Here is a 20117-nt window from a genome sequence, read left to right as displayed (position 1 = left end):
CTGGGCGAAGTATATGGAAAGCAAGGGATTCCACACAGATGTGGCTCAAGTGTTAGTTAACATTCCAGCATGCTTAGAGTCAAGTATAAAAATGCTGGAGAGGCCTGATTATCTCTGATTATAGATGTCATTGGCTGCCAGAGGAGATCTCTATGACATTGAAAGAGAGGTGATTGTTGGAATGTGTTTGGCAGGAGTGACAAAGACAGCTCAAATGTTTGGTTTCATGAGCAGTGGTGTCTAACATGATGTAAGTATTGAACATCAAGAGAAACAGACCATCAGCAAAGGGCAACGGTGGGCAAAAATGCATATTCCAGGAGTGTGACATCTGTACATTATTTCAAAGTACAAGTGAAATCACTTAAGCAAATGCAGATTAATTGACTGCAAATGTCCATCTGGGCATAAGCAGCCTGTTTAATCCAAAACTGCTCATCAGGAACTGCACAGAATGGGATATCATAGTTGGCTTGCAGTGCACAAACTATTCATCACACCTGCATGTTTGCGAGTCCATAAGCAGTAGACTAAAAACAATGTAGAAATGTAATAAGGTCAAATGAATCATTCTTCAGTGCACGTGTGGTGCCAGCCCAAAGACCTCAACAGCCTTGAGTGCTTGGTTCCAATAGTGAGGGGTTTTAGAGATTCCATAATCTTATGGGAAGCATTTTCTGGCATGGTTTGGGTGCACTCACTCAATGCCTAAGAAGGCAAGGTCAATGCTAATCACTAAATCAATACTTTATGGTACCGAGTGTTCATCTTCACCCCATATTGCAGCATTTCTTTCCTGCTGGCTGGGTTGCCTTCCAGAATGACAATGTACCCATCCACAAAGTACATGTCACCAATGACTTACATTGATGAGCATGATCTTCTCAGTCACCAGATCCAGAAACCAGTCAACCATAAAAGCTGACTTTGGCAGACTAATTTAAATGAGCAACTAATGCGCTGACACACGGGAGGAAATTAAATTACATAGAGGGCAAGGAGTATAAAAATATGACTTTAGACAAATACAAAACATTTTATGGTATACCGTGCCACAGACAGAATACTGTAGGCAGAGCCTAATTTGTGACAACCCAGACAGGAAACAGTGAAGACAGAGGGCTTCTTGTGATTATATTTAAGAAATCAAAAGCATGCAATATTACAAATTACAATACATTAGATGATTTATGTTATGGTGAAGTAATAATAATAGAACCCCTTCTGCTATTAAAGGTGTGTGTGGCTCATTATTTCAAAAACTCATTTTATAAACACTGGGCCTATTTTGTAAGCTTCTATTTATTCTTAGGACTTTGCTTTGCCTCTGTTCTATAATAAATCACCTGGAATTTAACCAGGAGAAATACTGATTATGATGTCAGTAAGATGGCCTTTTGAATTATAAGCTTGTTATCCATACATTTATTGGCATTTCACGATAAAAAAGGATTGCAGAGTTAATGATCAAAATTCAAGTATTATGAACATTGGATCATTTTTAATGATGTTATGACTTTACATTCAAGGGAAGCTCATCTGGCACAGCATGTTTTACCTATAAAAACTGTGAATGAAAGTGATTTTGACAAAAACTAGAGAGTTTCATTTTGTCATGTCCTGAAATTGTATGAAAACGGGAATTTCATCTTACTTGAGGAATTCTACCTTATATCTTAAATTGCTCACCTAGGGATGAATAACGTATTTTGAATTAAATTGAATATACTGTAGATAGCTTCAGATTACTGCTGTGATTTGTGCCACAGAGAACACAATAAGCTTTTTTGTGACGATATATTGTCTTGTTATTACTACTGAAAAAGCCATTATGCCCATAAGGAAGATACCCATATAGAATCATACAGTAGTGATTAAGGTACAGAAAACACTCATTCATGGATGTTTATTAACTGTATAGTTTGAGGGCACTTTCTTTTTTATTCTTTCCTTTAACAATGAGACAGACAACAGATTCCTACCTAGTGATTGATACAGCATTTATACAATGGGACATTTATTGGAACATCTGGTGTAATGTTGCCAACATTGCTCAAAGTGATAATAACAGCATCCTGTGTTGAACCAAAGTCTGGATCCTTAACACTTATACCTCCTGCTGTCTTTTAGGATATTTAACCAGTTCATTGTTTGTAGCTGCATTTACAAAATACTAATGGTGATTTTTATGTGTAAGTGATATGAATTAAATAAATGAAACACAAGTTACAGTTATCATTATAATTAATGTTCTCATATGCTGTCTCATTCTACAAGCAGACAATTTTAACTCTGAACAGATAACCCAGATTACAATACTGTATAAAAAATAAGTCAATGAATTTAAAATTTTTTAAAACATTTGCATAGACTGTATTAATTCAGAGTGGCACAACAATGGAGGTTGGTATAGGGTGTCAGTGTTCCTAAAGAGGAGAACTCAAAGAGCATTGGAAGTTCAGGATCATTTCACTGCAGGTATCTTCACAGAGGGGAAGATATTTTTCAGCACTGTGGCCCGGCGTTTGACAGAGTATCTCCTCACAAATGATTACATTGATACATCAGTGCGTAACAGTGAGAAAATTGTAAGCTGCAGGGTTGCCTGGGCTTGATCAACCTTGACTGGGTCAGCCAGGCAAGGTTGTCTGATGTTCAAAGTCCCAAAACACCCAGTGACCCCAGGTAACATCACTGATGATGCATCCATGTGCATTAGAGTATGTATTTGTCAAACAAAATTAACAGACTTTAAATTATTATGATTACTTTAATGTTTTTCAAATGTGTCTTCTCTGTGGGAACATGCAAAATTGTTTTTTTTTAATAAATTTATTTTCACAGCCTCAGTCAGGCTCCCCGCTTTAGAGATGTAGTTGTGAAAACAGCAGGAGTGTCTTCTGATATACAGTAATTTCAAGATGAAAAATTGAACACATTTGGTCTTTGACTCTGACTGTTTTTCAGAAACAAACTTGTTTATGTGATTAATGATGCAATTCATTAAAATGTATTTTAAACACTGATGACTGCCTGAAATGTATTTTTTACATTTCACTGTATTTAAATTAAAATCAGTGTGCATAAAAATTTCCTGTTCAATAATTAACTCTCAAGGTCTTTCGCGAAAGCATTTTTCCACTAATCGTCTACTTTCTGAACTCCAGTGACAGCTGTAGCTTTGAGCACGCAGTCCGAGAGCCCTCCTCCTTTGGCGGCAGGCGGCTGAAGCAAACAGGTCGGGTTGCCACTTCAGTCAAGACCGGGGCCGTGTCGAGGCTGGAGTCCGCAGCATGTCCGCCCTGAGAGCAGCTAAACAGGCCCTGAGGGTCGATATAAAGAAGAGAATCGCTGCGATAGATGACCAGGAAAAACGTCGGCAGTCTAAGATCGTCACTCAAATGGTAAGCGGGAAAAATAAACATGTTTAGGTGCTAATTAGTTTAACGTGTACTTGTGTTTTTAAACGCTCGTCTTTTATGTAAACGGAAACCAGGTTGTTGGGGGTAATGTCCCGCAATACTCCTCGAGATCTTTGCGTATAAACACCTTGCCTGTAAAGTACAACAGAATAACAGATTTTTTTTTTTAAAAAAGGCCTAGCAGCAGTTCTTATTGGTGCAATGCGAAGACGAGTCAGCTTCCTATTTTACAGGGGGCGTGTGGTGTTCTAGTATAATACTGCATAGAAAAAAACATTGCGGTGTATCTGACAGCAGTGTAATTTTATTAGTGTTTGACATACTCAAGTATATCAGAATGAATTACATTTATATATGATACAAGACAGAATAATGGATAATACAAGTTCGGCAATATTTTATACACTTATCTTTTAGACTTTGATATAAAAACCACAGAGATACGAAGAGATTTGAACATGTGCTTGAAACATTAAGATCTTACAAAACATGAAATAACGACGGCGATCTCTCTTGATCTGCGAATATTAGCTGTACTCTATTAATAACATGTACCAGAAGAGAAATTGGTCGTTTTAGAAATAATTCAATTTTATAGATCCGCAGTGTCCTCTAGTGGGAGAGAGATTTCTCAGAAATGATCTGGAAATGCACAGTCTACACACTGAGATTGGAACTGTAGCAAATTCACAAAGTTGTTATGATGAAAATATTTTGGTAGCATTTGGATGACCTTTTCTTTTATTAAACAGAAATCTAAGCTCTAGATGCCAGCTCATCCTATAAATATTCCTAAATTTGACAGATAGAGCATTCATGGCACACCTGTCACATTCTTTACTGTTAAGAGAACTGTTGATTCTCGCTGTAAGTTGAGGATGTGCATTGTCTTGCTGGAATGTTATCAGGTCAGGATGAGTTTGCAGGAAGGGAAGCAAGTAAGAAGTCACCAATTAGTGTGTTGTTGTGCATGTGTGCCATCCATAAATCCATAAGATCCATGAAAATGAACCTAGTAATTATAGACCAATAAGCCTTAATTCTTGTGCATGTGAAGTTAAAGAAGCGATAATTAGAACAGAACCATCATGGCATTAGTGTATTTAAATGGATTTTAAAAAGGTGAGTCTTACTTAACTAACTTGTAACAGACCTTTGAACAAGCAATAGTTGTTATGGAATAAACCAAGCAAATGGCATGGTATATTTATATTCTAAGAAGGCATTTGGTTCCTTAAAATAGATTAATACCCAAAATGGAGTCAGCAGGCATTCAAGAAAGTACTTGTACTTGGATTAAGAACTTGTTAATGGTCATGAAACAGAATATAGATAAGGATTGATTACACAAACTGAGATAATGTAATGGCAGAATGCCACAGGGAGCTGTATATGGACCACTGCCGTCCCTGATTCATATCAATGATCTAGATTCTGGTATAGTACATAATCTAGTCATGTTTGTAGATCATACAAAATAGGGTTAGCAAACACTGTAGAAGCTGCAAAGGGAATTCAAAGTGATTTATACAAAATTAAAGACTGTGCAAACATCTGGTAGATGACATTTAATGTAGATAAGTGCAGAGTGTTACAGGTAGAAAAAAACAATCTTCCAATCCCAAAGGAAATGCTGATCTTGAGAAAGCAAGTTATGAAAAACATTTAGGTATTATTTACACATTTATGTTTTCTAGCGTATGTTGGAAAGTAATAAAAAGGGCATGTAGTGATAAGATAAAAGTGTAAAATCCTAGTCAAGGGATGTGTAATGGAGCAGCTGTCTCCTCACTCTCTGAGTCAGTACTCCTTTGAGCTCTCTGGTGGATGGAGCCACTTCAGCTGTCAGTTCAGGCTCAAGGAACAAGGAAAGACAGAATGAGAAACCTTGTAGGCAGTAGGTTTTGGACCATGTTAGGGTGAAATTGTGACTTATAGCATTAGGGTTGGTCCAGTGTCAAAGTGTCTCTGGGTTTCCATTTAATTTGGGTGGTTATTTTGAGTAGGTCTTCCTATGCCTTCCTATGAGTATTGTGTACAGTACATCAAGCTTCAAAAACGATATTGCTACTCTGGAATGAGTCCAAATAATAGCAACCAGATACATTCTGTGGTTCAGAGAAATGTCTTACCCTGATAAACAATAAAACAAGTATCTTTTTATTCTTGAACTGAGATCGCTACAAGGGATTGTAATTATTTAATTAAACATTTATTATTCTCATCATTATTAACAGACTAAACCCACTGGACTTCCTCACAATTAAGAGTGAAATACAGCCCTAAGAATATGAATGGAAACTATGTGGAAGTACATGAAACCGAGAACTTGAGATGCTTCTTTACAAAAAGGGTGATAGGAGCCTGGAACAAGCTACCCAGCCTTGTTGTTGAAATTGATATCCTGGCATCTTTAAAGAAACTGCAGGATGCTATCAATTAGCTACTAGCAGCAAATAATCTAAATGGGTTGTATGGCCTCATGCTTGCAAACATTACGTTTCTTATGCTAATTAATATACAAAATCTGTCTGGTTTATTCAAAAATATATATACTATAAATACTGGAATTACTTTTGAGGCTCAGTGTATATGAAATACGTTTTGAAAACCCCTTAAGGGTGGGCAGATACTTTTGTGCAAATTCTGCAGAAGGAAACAACCAAACCAAGTAAATTGGAGAGATGCTTTGGAGAAAGCATTAGTTTCTTAGTTTTAGGTATAGTTTCGGAGAAAGAATTAGTTTCATGGTTAGTCTCGGAGAATTCTTTTGGAAGCCAAAAAGATTCCTAGCCTCTTGGCTGTGGATAATGGGGGACTTTTGAAGTCAGTAGCTCAAAGAAGAGCTTAGATTTTAGGTTACATTTTGGGTTTTTTATTTTTTTGCACTATTTGTAAAATAGTACTTTCTCTTTATCTTAAGGCTACTTCGTGTGGCAGTTTTACCCTGACCCGCCTCATAATGTTCCTGTTTAGGAGACTGTGCTCCAGGGTGTGTCACAAGGCAATAACGTTTCTTTGAACCTTTTTCTAGCTCATTAAGCATCCTCAGTACCAGCGCTCCCAGAGGATTGCAGTGTTTCTCAGTATGCATGATGAGGTCCGCACTGAGGAGATCATTGAGGACATCTTCAGAAAAGAAAAAGTGTGCTTCATACCCAAGTACCAGTCGAAAAGTAACCACATGGATATGTTGAAGCTGACTGCTTCCCAGGACATCCAGGCTCTACCAGTCACCTCTTGGAACATCCGGCAGCCTGGAGATAATGAAGAGAGAGAGGAAGCGCTGGCCACAGGTCTGTATGTTCACTGGTCCCTTGGCATACAGTATACTGAGCATCAAAAGAGGGTGATCATGTAGAACCACAAAAAAATGACAATCTTTTTTTGTTGAAGGCTCATTGAGATTTTCTTGAATATACATGACATTCATTATGTTAATTAAAATTAGTAAATAATGGAGTTGATCAATAGAGGGTGTAAAAGTCTTGGGCTAATAGGGTGTGGCCACTATTTGTAACAATATAACCTGTACAGGTAATAGACCCACTCTTGTGGAATTCTGTTTTATTCCTCTGGTAGAGCATGCACATGCAAGAGTTTCTTCAGTGAGGTCTTAGTACTTAATTCATGAAGCACCATGTGTTACAGTGAAGTAAAAGGTTACAGGATACAGTTCTCTTCAGCTTCTGGTCTTCTGCATTTACCCTCTGAGGAAAAATAGTTTAGAAAGCATTGCAATATAATACCAAATATGACAAATATTTTTTTAATACATTTTCAGTCTGATTTCTGTCAATTCTAGTGTTTAGAAAAGTAAATTGTAACATTTAAACTTCTCTTAACACTTCATTTATACCTCCACACCATGTCTTTTATTCAAGACACACATCATAATTGAAAAGAAAGTAGAATGGTAAGCATCTAAGATTCTTAAGTATACTGTAGATCACAAGTTGTTTTGACAGTAATAATCTCCTGTGCAATTTACTTTTTATAATAACTTCCAAATCACTCAAATTTAAAGGTAAAACAATCATTGAGTATTAGATTCCAAATAATCAAAATGCCATACCAACTCTCAGTAGAGTAATCACTGCATTTAATTTGACTCAGGTGTAACATGTATTGAAATGACTTCTAACCTGTTAAATTAGAAAAAATAAAGACCCAGTTTACAGCTGGCTGTCAGGTCTTCCTGATTTACTTCTGAGGGAAAATGTAATTCCATGATAGTTATATTTGACTCTGGTTTCCTCCCACAGTCCAAAGACATACTGGTGGGTAAATTGGCTTCTGGGAAAATTGTCCCTGGTGTGCATGTGTTTGTGTCTGCCCAGTGATGAACTAGAATCCCATCCAGGGTGTATCCTGCCTTGTACCCATTACCTGCCAGGATGGGCTCAGGCTTCCCCCAGCCTTGTGCAGTACAGAGCGTTTAGACAATGGATGGCTGTTTCTTTGCATCACACATGCAGTCTGATTGCTGTCAATAACAAAGTGGAGGGTCGTTCCTTATGAAATCAGTCGCCTGTTGACCTCAATCTTTTGATTGAAAAGTTCCTTTAATATTAGCCCATGGGATAAATGTGCATGGGGTTGTACTTACAAGACGATGAGGTCGAATTTGTAAATTCATTTTTTGCACTGTAGTCATATGTGCTAAAAAGTAAAGATGAAAAAAACTCATAAATGACTTGAGTTCTCTCCTGATGATAATGAACAGAGCAGTAAATGTATTATTCAAGCAATATAGCAATTTCATGTGGAAGATTGACCTGACACCATGTATTTAAATGCATCCTGTGCCTCACCCAACACATAACCTAAATATGCAGCACAATACATAAACTACAATATATGTACAATTATTCTTTCCATAGGAATTATAAAAGTGTCTGACAGCCTGATTTATTAGCATTAAAACAATATCAAGGGTGGAAGGTCCAAAATAATTTAACTTTGAGCACCCCAGTTTCCTGAATGATTTCATTTAATTCATTTCTAGAAATCGCAGTGTAACCATTTCTCCCATGGGCAAACATGCAATGAAATATTTTTGAAAATCAAAAGGGATGAGGTCAAAACTGGCCATTTTTTATAGATTTCATATGGGATGCCCGTAGAGTTATCAGTAGCAAATAGATATTCCTTTCCAGCCAAACACATTTGGATCTCTTTGTCTGGCTTTTTTTGTTCAACAGTTTAGCATATCATTATGCATGTTGCTGGCAGATATTATACTGCTGGCGTGTCCATGTAAGGTGTTGCTCCAGCACCCCAATGAATCTGTATCAGGTTACTTTTTTCTCATGACAAGTGGGGTATATTGGTTCCTTCCTGTGTTCTTCCTTGATTTTCACCAGGTGTTACATTCAACGGGGCAAATCACCCAATTACTTGTGTCCAACTCAATGCCCTTAGTAATGAGGTGATTAAGTGCTTAAGCAACAATCTAAGTCACTTCAATGCATCATGATCAATCAAAATGATGCAAAAAAAACACTGATTCAGTATCTATATACACTTTATTTTCTAAAAGCATATACTGTATGAATGAGTGAAGAGACAATTTTCTATTGGTGTTCACTATACCTGTGCTTCAGACAAAGCCTATCTTTAAACAATTTACGTTTACACAGGAAGATAGGAAACAGTTGCAGAAGATCTAGACTAGTAATTACAGTATGATGTAGTGGGAGGTGAAAACTGCACATTGTGTGCTCAAATCTCTGTGCTCAGACTGAGAGGTTTAAATGCATCAGCCTAAAGAAAAATTGTCTCACTGTAGTAATATCTGTTTTAATTATATATAATATATATAAAATAGCCTAGGGAATTACTTGTAGTTTTCAGTTGATCTAGTTGCCAGTTAGATATAGCTATTAAGCCTTATTCAGAACAGTTTTATGTTTGTTACAGAAAATTAATTGTTTGTGTTAGAATGCTTCCTAAACTGTACATGTATCAGAAATACCCAAGGTCAACAGCTAGAAGAGGTGGTGTTTCTTTGTAAGGATTAAATGTGCCATTTTTTTGTTTTTAGTTCTGTTATTTTAGTAAGGATTCCTGTGTCAGGTATATTTAAGTATCTGCAGCTCTCATGTATAAAGCTTTTGCAGGGATTAACTGAATTGGCAGCAAGCTATTAAACAATTTATTAGCAATTTCAGGTTCTCTAAAAAAACGTCTGTCACTGTAACCTGACATTTCTGTTTTAGACAGAATTTAATGAAGATGTATAGATTCTAGATAACTAATATTTTTCTCCTTGTGCTCTGTAACCCCTGAAAACAATACCTACTAATATCATTATGTATGGATTAATATTAATACACCTTATTGTGAACAGCACTCATGCAGGTTCATGTCAGTTTTCATGCTTTTAAACACCTTCCAGCAGAGGGTGCTAAAACACTGTAGAATCAAGCCCTTGACCAAATGCAGTCAATTTTATACAGTAACTATTATTGTTGAATACATTTTTCATTGCTGTCTTCACAGTCTAAGTATGCATACATTATTTTATTTGACAAATTCAAGTGTAGATTAATAGTGTCAATATGTATTACAATTACTCTTTTAAATATCTCAAATAGCTACTTTTTGTGTAATATTAAAGATATGTAGGGGTATTCCTCTACATATCATAAATACAAATATTCCTCCTGGAAAATACAATAATTTAAAAGTATAAGTGAAACACAATTGACACTTTTTTCTGTAAAATGCACTATTGTATGATAAAATCCCACTGGCCTGAACAGGAGGGCAGTGTTACAGGGGGCCATAATCCTTCAGAACTTTGAAAAAATTATTTTGAGGTCAACCATGCCACCTGCTGTGTTTTATAAGGAAAAGAGCACTACCTGAAACCAGGTAAAAACTAGAACCTGTTCAAGATCTTCTGGGTTTATCTGAAGCTAAGGTGGTCTGCAGTGTGTAGACTTCCTCTAATCTCTCTTTTTCATATTTCTGACATTTCATAACCTCTTAATCTGTGAAGGTGTGGACTGAGATTGAAAAGCCTTTCCCATCCATCAGCTTTGTCCATTTCCTGAGAGGTGATTGTAACTCCAAATTTCTGATCTCTGCTAACATGTTGGAGAAGGAACTCTGGTAGATCAGTTGCTTGCTTAGTTCTTCTGACGCACTTTTGGTTCTGCTGCTAATGACATTCATTGCCCTCTCCCTTAGTCCTTCAGGAAACCTGCACTCATTCTTTGTAGTACACCTTGCTGTCTGTGTTTTTAAGTGGTTTTGGTGACATGATAGTGGCATGATGGTAACTCTTGGCAGCAGTACAAGCAAGAAACTGAATACTGTGCAGTGCCCAGAGAGGTAAATTGGCAGAACAGAGCTATAGTAATACTTTCAAAAGCTTGTCTGCCAAATGATCAGAGAGATGTTTTAAATCATTTCAGCTGACATAATTTGTCTTTTATTATTTTTCTAGCATTTTACTTTGAACTCTCCAATGGTTAATCAGCATGGCTTGCATTGTGACACTTTGCACCAGAATGGGGGGGAAATAAACACCAAGTGCTTTTATAATATAAATGTCCGATTTTACACATAATGTGCTCCATGCTGTCATCGAAGAGAGATAGCACTGATTACATCGATAGCCCTGTGTCAGATTGAAGTCCTTCCAGTCCTAGTGGTGCCTAGCCAATTGGGGGAAACATTGGAGTTTATTGGTTAATGATGAAGCCCAGCTTCAAACTGATGACGTCTGGACTATGGGACTCGTAACTGGTCACCTTCATTTGTACACTTCAGGGGCTGAACAAAGAACTGTGTTTAACTATTGTGGCGGTGTTGTTAAAACGTTGCACACTAAGCTGAAGAAAGAAAAAATGCATAGCCCTGCAACGCACTATCCTTGCCCAAAACCCTAAACCATATTGAAAAATAACCTCTGATCAGTTGGTATTCACTTTATCAGCTTTCTTTTCCTGGTCTGTTTCAAATGATAGGAACTGATAGAGATGATCTGGCACTCACACAGCTACATCGCCAAGGCAAAGCAGCTGAATCCAGTCAGATGAAATGCTCCTCTCTCTGTGCATTTTTTTTCCAAGGGAATAAATACATGACATTAATGGATGCCGTTATAATTTGTGGTGTTTTTTTCTTAGTTGAAACAAAATCTCTCTATATATTTTCTCATCAAAAATTCCTTTTCCTCTATTCTTCTCTCAAGACCCCAAATCATCATCTGAGTTGAAAATCGAAGGCAGAATTATTAGCTGCTTCCCTTCAAAAGGAACATAAGGGCAGGCATGGCAGAGAAGTGTGATGTGAATGGAGGCAGCTGAGGCAGGTCTTTGGGGACTGGGAGCAGTGGTTCAGACTGCAACTGAACATAGCTTGATCTGCTGCAGATGATGCTCTCCCCTGACTCTGGGTGCCCCTGCTCTTCAGTTCACCTGAACCCGCATCCTGAGCTCCACAGATCCTTTGATGACATATAATTAAAAAATGATAGACCGACAACAGTGCCATCACACATTTTGGCAGCAAATAGACTAGCAACCCAGAAGACTTGTTTTCTCTGATAACACCTTCTCCTACAAAGCATGTCTGTTTTTAGCATCTCCAAATTGGATTTTGTTTAATAAAGATAAACATCTTCTTACCTGATTGTGCTTAAAACTAGTCCTCCTTGTTAACCAGGAGACATCTTAGTGAAATGATTAATATAGAGTGTTTTCCTTTAAAAAGAGATAAAGATGTGTTGCCTGGGTGCTAAAACGGAAAAGGTCAGGAATGATTTGTGGTGTACTGAGGAATATTTTACACTGACACAAGGCAGTAACATGGATGAATAGGCTGCTAAATGCTGAGCTGTTCATTGCTTGCCAGTGGGTGTTGCTGATGAGGGTATGTAATGCACAACATCATTAAGTCTTGCAATAACAAAATGTAGTGCACACTCATTGATAAAGGTCAATTGAAATGCATCTCAAGATTCAGCTCAGAAATATGTAGGCTCAATTAAACACATCTCATCTTAATAAAATAATTTAAAAACTTTTGCTAATGAACTAAAATATTTTTATTCTAATCAACCCATTTAACATTTCTAGAGCCCAGTAAAATGTATGTATAAGAAAGCTCAGTAGATGTCATTTAAATCAATTCTTACATATCATAGCTGATGTTTGAAACAGCATCATGTTTTAGTACTTATTGTAATTAATATAAATTTGACAATTCCTAATTATTCTGAAATGACTAATTTAGAGTTTTGAGAAAGAGGAATACATTCTAAATTTAATGTTGCCTGAATTTGTAGAAATGTGTGTTAAATGTGTCCTTTACTGGTGTTCATGTAGGCTTTGGTTTAAAAATAAATCACTTGGATTTGATTGTAAGGAGATATTTGATGTTACAAAAGGGCACAGAACATTCAAACAGGATGACTCTTGCAAGGTTTAGAGCCTTTCACATTTCCTACACAGCTAAATTAATTGAAAGGTTAATTTAAAAAATAAGATTTTCTACTTTAAATTCAGACCTACAAGATGAGCTTTAAAGTAAGCATCAATGGCCTTTGGCCACCTGGTGGGAGAAAAGACTTTCTACAGATTCCAGCTCGGGTTACTTGGTGGAGCTGTCCTGCTGTGCCTGTGAACAGAGACATGTAGACATTTCCTTCGAAGAGGAATGAAAAAGTCAAATTGAGAGGCATTAATAGGGGAAAATTGCCTTCAGAAAATGTACATTTTTAGAGTAAAAGCTTAAACGGAAAAAATAGGAAGAGAAAACAGCTTGCATATATGTACATGCAAATGTAGAAAAATCCACAAATTATTATTTCAGAAAGAGTATTCTTTATGATTTTCTGATCTTATAACTGTACTGTACAATTTGAGAATATTAAAATTTATAAATGTAATGCACCACTATTTTTTCTGACAACACAACCACTGCTCATTGTTGAGTATGTTCTAGTAGCAAAAAGCTGAAGCAGATACTGAAGTTTGTTTTCTCTTGAGGGCCCTGTGCTGAGAAACCCGGAAGAATATTATTATTTATTTTCCTTGAAGTGAAATAAAGCTTTAGACTCTGTGTCACAGTGCTCCAGTTAAGCACATACAGCCCTTGTTTATATTTGCATCCTTCAATTTACTGATTTTCCTGAGAAAGCCTAAGGTTCACTTAAGGATAAATTCTTAGTTGTACAAGTAAAGCTGAAGAAAAAGCTGGAGATTTGGGTTTAAATGTGCTTAAAACTGGTCAATGGATCATTTATCTTGTCACCCTGTCACAGATTGACGTATTAGACAATGTCAAACCCTTTAAGAGACCAGGAGCACTGAATTATAAATGTCCAGCAGAAAATGAAAAGAGACAGATAGCACTAAATCATTAGCTTTCCTAACCATGAGATTGTATGTGTCGGAATGAATTGTTTATTTATTGCTCTCAGGAGTGAATATTGAGTGAGTGCTGATTTTCACTGGTTTTCTAAATTCAGCTGTGACATTACTTTCGAGTGCTTTGCCATCAGAGCATTGTGTGTGTAGAAGCTTGATGCTACAGTAGCTTTGAGAATGCATTTTTGCAGTGGACACAGGTTAAATGTAAACATCACTGGTGATGTCTCCACAAAGAAAAAATATCTGCATGGAGATTGTGCTAGTCACTTCTGCTATCAGTACATATGAGTAAACCGTCAGTACATTTTACAGGTATGAATGCATGCACAATAATAATCGGGGAATAAGTAAGGTTTTAGGCTGACTGCCTAATTTACATGACAAATACATAACGTTCCTTTCTAGTCTTCTAAATAATTTAATCATTTCAAATGAGTGTTTATGAGACTGCTAAAATATTAAACATCTCTTGCAATGAGAGAGGACCGAGAGGGGCTCTGTGGAGAAGGCGAAAGGATGGCCGCAGACTTGTGCCTTTCTCCTAACTCATTAAAATCCAGTTCTCCCTTTCAAACATGGTGAAAAGTAATAACCGTTGGTGACATTTCAGCCTGCTTTTTAATTGCAGTACTGTTATCAGACTATTGAAGCTGTACCTGAATGGTCTGCCCTGGGGCTTCATTCACAGTTGGCGTGCACCTGTTATAATCTAAACTGGAACATGTAAATGAGACCTATGAAAGAATATCATATCAGTAATCTATGTTTAATCATTTTTTATGATTTATTGGGGAAAGATCACACGTTTTGTACAGATTTATTTGAGGTAGTTGTCAGGTCATTCAGCTGGGGTGAGTTTGGGTCTTGGGTGAATACATCTGCTGTAACACCCCTGAACAAAGTACTGTACTCAACTCAGACTTAAGAACTACCCACTGTGTGAACTGGCACCCAAAGCATGTGTGCAAAAAAATTGGAAACTCCAAATTGCTTTGAATTAAATTGTCAGCCAAATAAATTGATATCTTCATCACTGGGCAAGAAGTCTGATGAGCAGCAGAATAAAAAAACTGTTCATGTTTCCAGGTTAAAAGCTTAGAGAAAGCTTTGAAAAGTGTTTAAGGTACTTATTTCTCATACAGCAGATTCACCCAAAAAGGATGTTTAGCTGCTTATTTTGAATGCAGTCTGTTCTTTATGTTTTTAAGCAACAGATACACCACGGTGGCCCTATAATACAAATAGATAAATGTATACTGTAAGAACTCCAACAAAGGATGGATGCTGAAGTTTATGGTCTTTTTTTCCCCTCACACATGTCTTCATTAATAAGTGATAGAAATATTTATATACAAATGTCCTAACAGGATCAGAAGGATTTTCCCACAATAATAAAGTGATGGGAACAACTGGGAATCTTTCTGAAGTGTTAGATTTCCCCACAAAGTGCATGCAGACCATGTCGCTCCTGCCTTGAAAGTATAGCGTGTAATCAGTGCCAAGGATTCCCATCTTCTGACCTTCCCATCAGAACTTGGAAAGAGTGAAAATATTGTATCTCAATAGGTCAGATGATTTGTTTTGCAAAAAAGGAAAACAAAATGAGCAAGCTGCCTTCCACAATCCTTGCTTATACTGTATATTGCATCATCTCTTTCCATTTGACTGCACTGAGTCTTTCAATAAAGAAACAATTTGGTTTTAGTGCTGCAGTAATGAAACTAGAGTTAAATGAAACGGCAGGTGAGCTCAGAGGTTTATGTGTAAAAGTGGATTAGAAGGTCAGGCGCTGATTTGTGCCCAGACGCCCATTTTCACTAGCAGGATCTCTGGACCCACACTTCATGCAGCAAGAAACTTTTCACATCGCTTCTCCCTCTTTGGTCTTACACAGGTGGGCTGGACTTAATCCTGATGCCTGGGCTGGGGTTTGACCGCAGTGGGAACCGGCTGGGCCGTGGTAAGGGATACTATGACACCTACCTGCAGCGCTGCATGCAGTACCCTAAGGGCAAGCCCTACACGATTGGGCTGGCCTTCACAGAGCAGGTCTGCACAGCGGTCCCAGTAGATGACAACGACATACGGATCGATGAAATCCTGTTTGAGGACAAATGAGCTGCTTAGTGGAAAGAATCGAGCTCTGCTCTGTGGTCTATTATGCTCATTTCAGATGGGGAATTATCTACCGGTGAAAGTGCCTTTTCCAGTTTAATTTAATTAAAAATCTAATCAAGATTACAAAACACGGCAGAGACCTATACATTTTGAAAACTTGAGCTCAGAAAGGTGACTGAAGGAAAATGTTTTTGACTGAAAAATGGCTATCTTTGCTGATAAAATGCCTAGGTTGTGAAAAACACGTTCTCTAAAAGATACCTATATTTTTGTAATGGTATCTGTCATTATTACTTTACACACAACTCAGGTATAAAGGTTTGTAAAGATTTACAGTAATAAAATCACAGCAGTTCATACTGTAGCTCACAGTGGCAGTGGTTTGGGTGTGATTTTTTGTATTCAGTGCTCACAGAATGGCCACGCTAGCAATGCACGCTTTATCCAATGGTAAATTTGATAATAATAATAATAATAATAATAATAATAATAATAATAATAATAATAATAATAATAATTGCTTATATTTATATAGCGCTTTTCTGGACACTCCACTCAAAGTGCTTTACAGATAATGGGGACTCCCCTCCACCACCACCAATGTGCAGCCCCACCTGGATGATGCGACGGCAGCCATAGTGCGCCAGAACGCTCACCACACATCAGCTATCAGTGGGGAGGAGAGCAGAGTAATGAAGCCAATTCATAAATGGGGAATATTAGGAAGCCATAAATAGTAAGGGCCAATAGGAAATTTGGCAAGGACGCCGGGGTTACACCCCTACTTTTTTCGAGAAACGCCCTGGGATAACTATCTCTCACATCCTTTCTGTTGCTCTCTTTTATCTTTTGTTTCATTTCTGTGTGTGGGCCAGCCTTGTACTGTTTTCCCCAAGGAGACCTGGTCACTAAACGGTATGCATGCTTTGGAGAACAGGAGAGCCACTAATATCTAAACTGTCCTCCTCCTCCTGTAGGAGATCTGAATGCTTCATTTGATTATTATCCTTAAATTTAATTATGCAAATATCAGTTCAGTTTCATATTTTAAATTTACAGTTGAGAGTACTTTTTAAAAAAGAGAGCAATGTAAAATGGTTTTCAAAAAATTATTTTTTGAAAAGGAGAATAAGACTTACTGAAACATAGCCTAGTGAAATATGCTTTAGACAAATGTTTCAAATTATCATTTTAATAGTTTTGTGGTTAAATTAAAGACTATTTCTTCACATGTACTTTGAATATTTTCAAGTTATGAATACAAATTCTATGGTTTAAAAACATTGTTACTAATTATGTAATTATGCAATACTAAAGGTTAGTTCTACAAACATATTTCACTTTTAAGATTGTTTAAAAAGCAGAGTCGGAGTGTTCACAAAAAGGTCTTTAGCCCAGACTGGCAAAAAGTGTAGGAAGCATTCTGTGGATGAAAATTGTTTTATGTGAGAATTAAATGTCCTTTTGATGCCTGTATATTCAACTGAAAGTCTAGTAAAAAGTGACTGAAGCCAATTGTGCTAAATAATTGAAGTGTTTGATTGGGCTCATCCCTCTAAGATGGATACCTAACCACTGCACATACCTCCTTAATTACACAGTTGTAGCGTCCCCTAGAGTCAATATTTCCTGACCCCTGGAGACTGACTAAGTGTGGGGAATATCATTAACATTTTTCACACTATAACGGATACAACCTAAGGCAGAAGAAATCTGCTCTAGAATACTTTGATGAGAAGCTTGTTCAGAATCTCTATTCTGAATCTTTTCCATATGACAACATATGTGATATTACTTGCTATTAGCTATAAGTATATGATTGTTATTATTATTGCATTTTGATATTGTTTCCATATAAATGATGGTAAAGGAGGGGTCACACACTTGAGGTATTTACTGTAATTGTATCAAGACTTAGATATTGCTGAAGTGTTGCAATACTATTGAGACCACAAGTGAAAGAGCAATAATAACAAAAACAGTTTAAAAATCACAATAAAGGTTTTAATTAAAGCTGTCTGCTTTATTATTGGTTAATCATTATATTTATGGCATTACAATGCTCAATTTATAAGTTTTCAATAAAAACTAATTGTTAGTGCACCCTTCATTATTCTCCCACGTTTCTATTAGTGTTAAAAATATCCTTGTTGTGACAGTTGCTTTATGTCGGATATGCATAATGCAGGCATGGACCAAAGCCCACTTCATTGCTTGCCTCCTTCTTTGCAACCTGAGTCACTGTAAAGGAAAATGTTTTTTCTTCTGTGCAGTGCTACTGAAGTGTTTCTACTATGTTACGCTAACATCTTTTTTTTATTGCATATACTGTATATGTGCCTGTCCTATTTTCTGCTTGCTTTTAAAAAGGGCTATTCAGTTCTCATTTGTAGCCAGAGAAAAGTATCACCAAAATAGGAATAATAAAATGCTTCATAACATTTATTAGCAGTGAGGTTCTTTTTCTCCCTGGGTGTATCTCCTAGAGAGTTAAGCTTCCTGTTTAATCAAACACAGTGGGGACCTGGAAATGATTAATAAAAAAGCCTGGCTAGGTTCCAGCTATCAGCAAGAGAGCTCATTATGAGAAATTAATATACTGGAGCAAGGGACGATGGCAGATAAGTTCACAATATGAGTGCTCTGGGTACACTAGTGCTGACAGCTTAGGAATGGACTTTAGGTATCATCTGTACATGTCATGTCAACAGAAACAATTAAAGATTTCACAATGTACTGAACTGTGGCTTCCATTTCTGTCCTCCACAGCACATTCACTGGCAACCTCAGTGAGAGAGCATGTGACAGACTATTATTATGTAATTGCTGCATTTTTCTCCATATCTGTCCTTCACAGAAACCCAGATGAACAAAAGCCATGAATGTACTGTGGCTGTACTGGAATTAAAACTGTGTTTTTGTGAAGCGTCCAGAAAACATATTGTGTTAAAGCTGTTTAGTATCCCTAAGGGGGACAGGAAGATGCACCCAGAGGAGAAGATTCACATAGCAACATAAGAAAGGTTACAGATTAGAGGAAGCCATTTATCATCAGGCTTGAAAGAAGCCAGTGTATCAGCTCTGACAACACGGCAAGGTAGCTTGTTCCAGACCTCCACACCCCTTTGTGTAAAGAAGTGCCTCATGTTCTCGGTTTTAAATGCACTACCTCTTACAGCGTTTTTTTTTACAGTATTCCACATGACTTTGTTTACCCTACTGATTTTTCCCCTGTGTTTCACAACAGTGAAGCTCTCATTAATACTGTATGAGAATCAAATGGGAAATAGCTGATACGTACCAAAGTGCTGGAGGATAATGGGCTTCATGTGCAATTTTCATAACAGGAATATTAAGAGAATTTTGCTGCTATGCGTCATCATTTAAAAATACATAAAACAAGAATGCTTTTCAAGGCAGAGATATGGAAAGACCTTTATAGATCAGAACAGAAAATGTTCATAAAAAGCAAATGTATATTGCACATAGCAGTAAGTAAGAGAATCTATGACAAATTTCAACTCCCTCAACTGTCTAAATCAGTGACATTAGGCATGACACAGAGTTGTTTGTTTCTTTGTGAGAAACAGTTCAATGAGTACATAAAACTAATAATATTGTTCAGATGGCTGCTAAACAAACTGTACCTTGAATTAATCCAGGTTCCCTCATTCTTTTTCAACAATTCAAACTCAAACCCCTAAAATATAATTAACAGCTGTAATAATAGTTACTTTGTGGTAGTTACCTTTTAAACTGGAGGCTAATTAGGAATTATAATGCATGCATGAACTACATTTTTTCAAGACCAATTTGCCTACTAAAGAGGATGGCCTACTAAATTCTTTTTGGGTAATTCCCTCAGCAACTGAATAATGTTCTAGAGCTGTAAGCACACTCTAAATATACTGAATAGGGAAAGCATCATAATATACTGTAAGAGGGCTGAATAATAGTGCTAATAACTGGACTTCCAAGGGGGACAATGCTGCTAAAACTACATGATGATGGTGAAAATATACAGCACTTCAAACATCATGGAAATACTGTCTGAGATGTGTCTATTAAGTAACAATGACTTGTCATTTAACAAAAAAGCTCATAGTTACTACCGGTTGGAGACCTTTCTCCCACATTACTTTTTACAGGATGGATTGAGTGCTGAAAATAGCGTAACATAAAAAATACA

At 36.9% G+C, this 20117-nt stretch overlaps 1 protein-coding gene across 1 annotated transcript; it reads left to right on the top strand.

Annotated features, from left to right (window-relative positions):
• The first annotated feature begins 3111 nt into the window (after positions 1-3111).
• Positions 3112-18664, top strand: mthfs (5,10-methenyltetrahydrofolate synthetase (5-formyltetrahydrofolate cyclo-ligase)). Its single transcript, XM_088640740.1, has 3 exons — positions 3112-3404; positions 6457-6718; positions 15705-18664. Exons 1-3 carry the CDS (start codon positions 3294-3296, stop codon positions 15926-15928), a joined length of 597 nt encoding a protein of 198 aa, XP_088496866.1. The 5' UTR covers positions 3112-3293; the 3' UTR covers positions 15929-18664.
• Positions 18665-20117: the final 1453 nt, after the last annotated feature.

The sequence above is a fragment of the Lepisosteus platostomus genome, chromosome 7 (genome assembly GCF_059453375.1).
Source record: "Lepisosteus platostomus isolate fLepPlt1 chromosome 7, fLepPlt1.hap1, whole genome shotgun sequence".
NCBI classification, from domain to species: domain Eukaryota; kingdom Metazoa; phylum Chordata; class Actinopteri; order Semionotiformes; family Lepisosteidae; genus Lepisosteus; species Lepisosteus platostomus.
The sequence above is the reverse complement of the archived record's forward strand: the minus strand, read 5'-3'. Positions and strand labels throughout refer to the sequence as shown.

Bases quoted from the DNA above. Each gene is read 5' to 3' on its own strand.
- mthfs (XM_088640740.1), top strand. From the start codon at position 3,294: ATGTCCGCCCTGAGAGCAGCTAAACAGGCCCTGAGGGTCGATATAAAG. The intron at 3,405-6,456 runs GTAAGCGGGAAA...ACCTTTTTCTAG, and splicing joins CTAAGATCGTCACTCAAATG to CTCATTAAGCATCCTCAGTA. The intron at 6,719-15,704 runs GTCTGTATGTTC...GGTCTTACACAG, and splicing joins AGAGGAAGCGCTGGCCACAG to GTGGGCTGGACTTAATCCTG.